Source organism: Falco biarmicus, chromosome 12 (genome assembly GCF_023638135.1).
Source record: "Falco biarmicus isolate bFalBia1 chromosome 12, bFalBia1.pri, whole genome shotgun sequence".
Taxonomy (NCBI): Eukaryota; Metazoa; Chordata; class Aves; order Falconiformes; family Falconidae; genus Falco; species Falco biarmicus.
The window spans coordinates 10538522-10547579 of record NC_079299.1 but is presented as its reverse complement, the minus strand read 5'-3'; the positions used below and the strand labels follow the sequence as shown (position 1 = coordinate 10547579).

General features: G+C 36.8%; 1 protein-coding gene across 1 annotated transcript in view; it reads left to right on the top strand.

Moving 5' to 3' along the window:
• The first annotated feature begins 690 nt into the window (after positions 1 to 690).
• The window catches only part of KCNK2 (potassium two pore domain channel subfamily K member 2), a 104314-nt gene continuing 95946 nt past the window's right edge, over positions 691 to 9058 (top strand). Inside the window, exon 1 of the mRNA XM_056357767.1 lies at positions 691 to 869. Coding sequence (XP_056213742.1) covers positions 836 to 869 — 34 coding nt within the window. The 5' untranslated portion in view covers positions 691 to 835. The remainder of the gene's footprint in view (positions 870 to 9058) is intronic.

Here is a 9058-nt window from a genome sequence, read left to right as displayed (position 1 = left end):
AAATATATCAGGGTCCTTTTTCAAAATTTATAATTGGGATAATCATAATACTGCAGCCCATGGTGGGGGTGGGGGAAAGAGTGGATGCAGGAGACATCAAGAATTAAATTTCTAAAAAAAGTTACGGAAAATAAAATCAAACTCTAAAGATTATGTTATTCCCTTCTCCTTTGTCCTAATCAATAACTATTGATACAGCTGAGAAAAGATGCTTAAAAGCCTGTTATGTGACTGCTACTTAGGAAATTCATAAATTGGAAGAGAAATTGTAGCAGTGTACATCTTACTCCTTTAAACAATGGAACATGTTTTCTATTTTGAGACACACCTGACTCTAAAACATACTGGGGATCTTTCATCAGAAATTAGATTGCATGCTGCATATGCATGTTTCATGTGAATGATGCTTAAGAAAGGAAGAATTAATGGGGACACTAATTTTCATTTATTCATTTATAGTAAAGAAGCTGTGGTCTTTTAAAACCTTCTGGAATATTTGAGATACAATTATTCAATCTTTTAAGGAACTCTGTAATTTTGTTTCAGGTTTCTAAGTGCTTCCTAACCTATTCAATCAGCTTCCCTTTGTAAAGTAGTATGAAAATGTAAAACATTATATAGATGCTATGTATCATAACTAGTAACTTACTAGTTTACTTTCATGTGTACATTGAGTATTTTGGACAGGACATACAGAGAGAGAACATACGTGTACTTCAGAAGAGAATATGTTATGAAGAAATGACTTCTTCAGAAGACTCCTTAAAGACAGCCATAAAGGAAATGGTTTATGTTAGAACAAAAGCATGGTGACTTCTGAATATTACATCACCAAATGAGGAACCCACAAGCAAGACATAATTTTTACTGTAAGTACCATTGCTATAGACAAATACTTACTTTAGTTAAACATTACGGTTTCTAACCATTTTTCATAACTTCAGGTGGTGCACTAGAATATAGAATTAGATTAATTTATTAATAATTAAATCAGAGAAAATGCTTCAATGACATATATATCTGTTCTAAAGAAAGGTGATTTATTTTAGTTAATGGCCTTCCTTGTGAAAGTTGATTTTGTAGTGAAGTCTACACAACACTTGTATGTATTGAACATCTGCTATATCTGAATGGCATAACATAGTTAAATTGCATCAGCTATCCAGTATGCTCTTACTGAGAATGCTTATTTGGGGAGTCCGAGATATCCTTAACTGCTCTGATCACAAATATTACTTGAATATGACGCGTATTTGTTTACATATACCAGTGTGATTCTTAATTTGGAGTTTGGAGATTAAGAAATTGTTGACTAGAGTGATCTTTACCACCCAAAAAACACTTAAAACATGCTTTCACTTAAGCATGTTAGTCTGAGTAGTCCCCACTGCAGTCAGATATTGGAAGTCCTTATGTTTTTATTTCGTAATTATCATCAGGTATGTAAATTTTGACTGGAAAGTTTTCTCAGGCCCTGAGGAAAATCTTAGCCAAAATCTGAGAAAGAAAAAAAATAATCCTTTATTGCTTAGACCACATGAAAGAGGAAAACCTGTAGTCTCTCTCAGACTAACGACTTACACTACTAGGTTTCTGAAACAGAGATGAATCTTTTGAGCTATTCTGGGTTTAGAATATTTCCTTTGCTTTTGTGTTGGTTTTGTTCTGGTGCCGTGTGTCACCATCCCATCCCCCCGCCCAGCCTCGCCAAAGGAAAGCTTTAGAAAATGTCTTCTTCCTTCCAATGTGATGTATCAGGGGTTTTTGTTTGTTAGCAGGAATTTTCTCCTTCTGCTTGGTTGTCTAGTCCTTGCTGAGCATAAGGGTAAACATAATCTTGAATAATTGTGTTGGATTGGGATGTGGAAAATTACTGACAGAAACTGACCTTTACTAGTGAGGAACTAGAAACAACTGAGGGCCAGTTCAGTTATGGGAATATGGAGATATGAAAGGTACTGAAGGGTACTCGGTCCTGCCTCCCAAAACTGCAGGTGCTGGTGACTGCATTGTGTTGTGCTTAAAAACAAGAGGTCAGCAAAAGCATTTGATGTGTCAGTAAAAAATATTTTATGTGACTAAGACCCTGAAAAATTCCCCGAACAAAGAAAATTCTGGGAAGTCCTCAAATGGGCTATAAATAGGGGCTCTGAAAGATAGCAAATCAGAGAAAAAAAGAACTCAAGAAGAAACACCTCGAGAAATGCAGGATGACTACTTCGGTTCACATCTCTCTCTGACTGGTTATTGTATGTGAACTGGCTTTTCCTCCCTTATGCCTAAGGATGCTTCTCATAGTTACTTTCTGTAGGATTGAGAGACATGAGTATTGCTCATGAATATTTAAGCACTTAAAAGAATGATTGCATTTATTTGTGTATTTTTATTATTTTCAAAAAGAATAAATAAACTGGACAAATTAGTTTTTGATAGCTGTATCAACAGATCACTTGAAATGAAACCTTGGTCATAGACTTCTCCCTTGAGGAGACAAGTTACACAAGGTAGCTTGACATGGAGATAAACAACTTCTCACCTTCATAATAGAACCTTTAGTGCTGTGTAACAGAACTTTATTCTTTCAGTTCTGTTGTTTGCAGAGTTATGTTTCTCTTTTGTCTGTCTATTTTTTTGTCTGTCTACTATTCAGCATTTCTGAAAGTGAACTAGAACTTACCTTTCTTTTAAATGCTTAATTATGCTGAAATGATGGCTTCCAAAATACTTAACCCTTTTTATTGAAGGACGACTTCTCTAATTAATTGAATCCTTTGTCTTATACTCATTTTACTGCTTTAAGGTGTGTACTATGGATGTGGATGCTCAGGCTGGAATTACTGATTAAAAAGCCCAGCCAGTGATCTCTCCTTGTTTTACTTTCTTTCCTTCTCTGCTCCCTCAGACTACCAGTGATTATCTACTTTCCTCTAGAATTAGTTTAATGTTGCCTTCTGAAGCAATGTCAGAGGCTTTAGATAACCTGTCAACCATTAGCACCACAGCTGAAGAATTAGTAGTTTTGAATCTTTAGGAAGCTGATGAACTCAAGCATTTATTTTTTAAATACTGAAAACAAACACTGCCATCACCAACACCAACTTATTTTCTATCAGTTTTTATCCCATGATTCTAAAGAGTATAGAAAACTGCTGAGGTAAGTTGTACTGAGGTATCAAGACTGCTCTAGCACCCAAGTACAGCTGTTCCATAGCCTGCAGCACCACTATAAACGCATGACAAATGAAGAATACGTTTGCAAAGTCTAAAGGAGACCTCAGGCAGGCAGAATGGAATTACCTAACTAGAATTTAAGTAAGGCCCCAGGACCACCTGGGAAGGAAGGCGTTGCTTGCTGTTAGTAGGGTGCCAGGCAGGAAATGTTTTTAGATTATTTACTACATAGAGTAACCTGCACTGCAGTCATAATTTAAAATGATAAAATACTAAAGATAAAAATGTACAGCGTCAGTAATTTTCAACTTAGTAATGAGGCGTAATGGAACAGAGCCATCATGTTACATTATGCAATCTGCATTATAGACTATGTGAATATAACTTCAGTTATTTTCTGTCTATTGGGTGAAATTGCAGCAACTTAATATTTAAAAACAAAAAGTACTTTTCAAAAGAAAAGGGAAGAAAATTCCTCCCTGAAATGGAAGTTTTCCATAGGGGCTTGGATTAGTAGGACACAACCCTTTCCTGTATCTATCTGCGGCATTAAATCTGAAGGGTACATCTCAAAAGAGAGTTGGTGCATCATATATAGGAGGAAGGTGGAGGTAAATATTAGCCATGGCCTGTAGCACAAACCCCTTTTCATATGAAAACCAAAATGTAATGCAAACAAGCCAACAAGATCAGACATGATTTGCTTTGAAGGTTGTATCTAATAGACATTTAATCCGTACCTCTTTAGAGTTATTGATGCTGTTTCAGTATTTGTAAGACAGGTGTTTCCAGGAAAGTCATAATCTAAAATAAGAAAGGAGAACTAAGCAGAAATAAGGGAAAATCATAAACAGCCTATTAGCACAAACAGCACCTCAGCATCTTTCTCTGAGGATACTGGAGAAGCTGAGGTGAAAGTCTGCTAACAGAATGGAAAAGAGAAAATATTTATAGTGTTTCTAAATTCTGTAGAAATAGGTATTATGTTTGAAAGCAGAGGAGAAAAAGAAGGTTGTTCCAGAACTGTCACTCATTGTTTGACTAACTGATCACCTTGCAAATATTCTTGGTATATCCTAGATCATGCTTCAGCCAAATGAATATTTTATTCTTGTAGGCTCTGTTCCATTTTTCCACTGTTCTTTAAACTTTCTAGTTTTCTCTATTAAAGAGCTGCATCAATAAATATACCCAGGCATTTGCCAGCCCACTACAGCTGTAAGAACTTAGTTTGCAGAGATTATTTAAATTTATGTACGCTTAGTATGTATGCTTTGTGTTTCTCCTGGCCCTTGGTGAGAATTCTGCTGTGGTCAAGATTTTAAACTTGGAAGTATGCCAAGTCCAAGAGCAGGTGAAAGCTGAAAATTGTCTGGGAGAAGATAATGAGACAGGGTTTGAAAAAGAGAGAGCAAAAAACCAGATGAAAATTAATGCCTAATGCCTGTAAAGTATGTAGTCAAAAAGATAAGCAGTACTGACAAAGCATGTTTGAGAAGTTGAGAGGCATCATGTTGAGATTAAGTAGATGTTTAATACTTTTATTTTAATGTGATTGATTGAGTTAGATAAGATAGATGGTAGTTTAATTTTCTCGTATGTATAACCACTTCCCATCTTAATTAATCTGTAACAAAAAGAGAGGATTTACTTCCTACATCCACTTCTGGAAGAGAAAGGAACCACTTTATGCTGGCAGGCAAATTCATGCAACATTCAACATGGTATAATGCTGAGATCTTCAGTATGATGCGGTAAACCACAAAATAACATGAAGACAAATACCTTTTTGGCCTCCTTCCACTGTTTTATTTATTATATCCTTCTTTATTTTTGACTGGTGGAGAGAAAAAAAATACATGATTTAAAGTGGTGATGACCACTTTTTAGCAATGTTTTGTTTTGAGACAGTACTGCATGAAACATCACAGTAAATGCATAGATTTGTCCATGTGTGATATTTGAGTTACTCAAAGAGAGCTTATATTTCTAAAGGGAGGTCAGAGTGGGCTGGGAGAGGGATGATTTTATTCATGCAGTGTTTCCTGTAAAGATAAAATTCAGGTTCACAGTGAAATGTAATATATTTTAGTCCAGAGTGGTCTAGCACAAATTTGCTGCATTATTTTTCTGCCTCCTTTTTCACATCTCCAGGTGTTTAGGCCAGGATCTAAAAATGCCTTTCTAAACTGTTCTGTTTGCACACTTTGACTAATCAAACCCGTAAGTTTGGGCAGGTTCTGGTTCCTGCTGATATAAGTAATCCAAAATGTTTGGGCAAAAGAGTCCAGTGTGATTTTTCTGAATAAGCACTCAAAAATAAGCAGTCTCTTATTTAAAAGCTTGATGGCAAAATCAAATGATTCAAAAGACATTAACTGAATTAGGAAACTATTTTATTTACTTTGGGATCAGGATTAAGATTATATTATGATGCTTTTTACTGTTGATATGTGATGAAAAAAGAAGCCCAGAAAGAATAACATTTTTTCCACAAAATGAGTGAGTTGTTGTACAGGAACAATATATTGGACACAGATAGGTCAGCTGGAAAGAGACTTAGAGCTCGTAACACCACTTTTCCTGCTACTTGATAAGTGTATGTCTCCATATATAAAATCAGTGGGATTCTATACAGGCATAGCTATCCATTCAGAACTGTTGGACAAATTGAAGAAACCCTACCGATCCTATGTTCTAAGCCAAAATATGTTTCTTATTTCTCTATTTAACATGGACCAAGCTTTCCATCAAAGCTGAAAAAAATTATTTTCATTTCATATGTTTTTACTAGAAATGTTACGTGTAGATTATTTAGGAGAAAAATGATTTTGACTCATTTTCTCCCTCAAAGATTTGGAGTAATATATGCACTATCATATTATAAACTGAGCAGCTGTTAATATCAGAAAAAAATCTTAACAGTCACTTGAATGATGGAGTGGTGGCTGCTGAACTGTTCATTTGAAAACCCATTGAGTTGCACAGTAATCATAGACTCTCCAGTTTCATTGTCCTTTATGCCACTGAGAAATGCCTGCTGTTTTGTTCTGTTTTCATTTTCATCACGCTTCAAACCAAAAATGTATCACTGCCTAAAAATGTGTTGGTAGGTAACAGAGAAAAGCAAGTGAAAGGTCAAATCTCTTGCAAACTGGTAAAACCACATAACTGAAATTTAAATAGAAACCACATTATATGACCAGAGATAAACAACTTACGGGTTGTACTATAATTTATAAAGCTAAGAACATTATCATTAAGGGCGCCTGGGACTGTAGCACTGAAGAATAAGACAAAATTCCCATGGACTTGCCCTTAGATGTTGTTGGGCTCTTGCTTAGCTGAAGTAAGGACATTTGTTTGGATTCTCTCTGCTAATACTTCTTAAAAGAGGTATTTCCCACTCTTCACAAAAATACACGTAAAAAACAAAAACTCCTCAGTGGGAGACATGCCCATATAATGATTTTATCTTGCTAATGTTGCCATTATTCCCTCAAATAGATATTTCAGTTTTACCATCTACCATTTGCTTTATATTTGCTCACGAAACAACTTTGTGTATTGTATACACTTATGTTACACACAGAAAGCTTAGTAGAATGCTGAAGAAAGTGCTGATACCATACTCTGTTTTCTCAGACTTGTAACTTTACCTCCAACAGACTCTTACAGGCTGCTGCAGGATTCCCTTCAAAGTCTCATTATGCCCCCATTCCGTGGTTGGTGAGGATAGCTTCAGAGATGTTACTACCATACTGGAAGTGGTGGGAGGGATGCAAAGGCCATACCAAAGGTTGTGCAGATGATCTTTGTCATATGGAAGACAGGAGCTCAGATCATATGCCCAGCTATAAACACATGGCTTGAGGTTGTGTGGCCTCAAGAGCTCTGAGAGTTGAATCTTCACCCCCTTTATGGAGTACTCTAATGCTGTAAGTCAACAAGGCCATGGCAGCTGCTGGCTGTACTTGCTAACCCACACGTACACCAGAAGAGATCTGCCTTCAGCCCCACTGTTTCTCTCACGTGTAGAAAGCAAAGCCTTGAACACCTGGTTACACATTTGAATAAGAGATTGTATTTGACTATTACAGTACCAGTGCTGCCTGAACTGCTTCTGTGCAACTCTCCTGTAGAAAGGGAGGCAGATCAGCGGGGTCCACCTGTAGTGTGCACATGTTCCTGGCTGAGCCTGGTGTATGTAGTCTGATCTCTCACATGAACAAGCATTTGCTTCCAAAGAAATCCAGGCAGGCAGAAATCAAATGCTGAAGCTGAGTGCAACATTTTGAAAACCACAATGAACTTGTATTATATACTTTTTAAAAAAGGTGTTCTGCCTCCAGTATAATCTTGGCAATTGCAAAGAACCAGATCAAATGCTGAAATGATATCCACTACCAATTCATCAAGGAGAGGGTTTCTAAAGTTTTCTTGAGGCCTTCAGATGAGACACCAACTACTTTCAAATGTTACTGTAATTATTTATAGGAATTTTGAAAACCATTGGTCGAGAAGAGTGTAAAAAACACAACTGCAGAAATAAGCTGGTCTGGAACTAAAGTAGGAAGATGTGTAGCCCTTGTTGCTGATCTATATGCAGAAATAACATGATGAAAATTGATAGGCATCATCATACTTTTGCTTTCATTTGGAAAATACATGTAAAGAATAAACTGTAGGAGGCTGAAAGTAAAATCCTATTAATGTACAAGTCACTGTTGCTTGGATTTGATGACGTCTGGAATGCAATTTCCAACAGAACAGTTGTAAAAAAATGGCAGAGAAGGGCCTTGCTGAAGAGCTCTGCTCATGTAGCTCAGCCTTGCTGCAGTCGGTATTTCTGAATATGAGCTATACTTTGCCATCTGTCTTCTGGACCACCATTTTCTCTCTTTGTACCATCAGCAAACAGAGAGGCAAGACACTCAGGAGGTGCTGCATGCTACCACTTCCCTTGTTCTTTGTATGTGTTGCTTGGAGTTGAGTCCTTTTTTGAGAATGTGGCAATTACCACCTAATGTGACACAGCGATGGCTTTATGGTTGCTCTGTGACTTAACTGAGACATGGCCAGCTCTCAGCCTGTGCAGTAAAGGCCACTGACCCAAGCAGAAAGTAACAGTACTTGTCCTCTTCAAGATGGGACAGAATTCTTGCCTTTACCAAGTGTATGATACAGAAGTAAAAGTAAGTGTAAAACTGCACAGAAATCAATACTGATGCTCAGTGAAAGCAATGTTTCGTGGCAGATATTTAACTAGACAGTTTTTCTTCGTGATTGCCTGGGCACTGCATGTGAACTGTGTTGCCTTTTGCTTGTATAGCAAGTGTTTTGGGAATCTTTTCTTTAACTACTTAGAGCTGCTGCAAGAGTCTTGGTTCTCTTGCTGCCTAAATGCAACCTGATGTTAAAAAATTCAAAAGAAGCTGATATATAGTCTGCACCTTTTTACCAAGGGTAAGAAAAGATTAATTTAATGAACAAGGAATTGGTAGCAGTGGTATACATCTGGTTTTCTTAAAAAAAAATGTATAAAAATTGCATCTGAAAAGCCTATCTTTTATGTATATAAGGAGAATAAACTGTTTTCGCATAAGTAAAATCCTCAGAGAGGAGGAACCATATGTTACCGACTTTGCAAAATACACATTTTTTTATCATTTATATACTTCATTCTATCAATCTTGTCCTCGTACAGACCGTAAGGAGGCCGGGATACTTATATTCAAGAATCTGCTTCAGGTTTCTACTCAGGTGAGACGTGTCCAGCAAAAGGGGACACCACCATGAAGAGCTCACCCAGACTGCCATTATGTTGTGAAAAGAAGGCACACAGGCGAGGAATGAAATTCTGTACAGAAGTTTTCTGTAACTTACA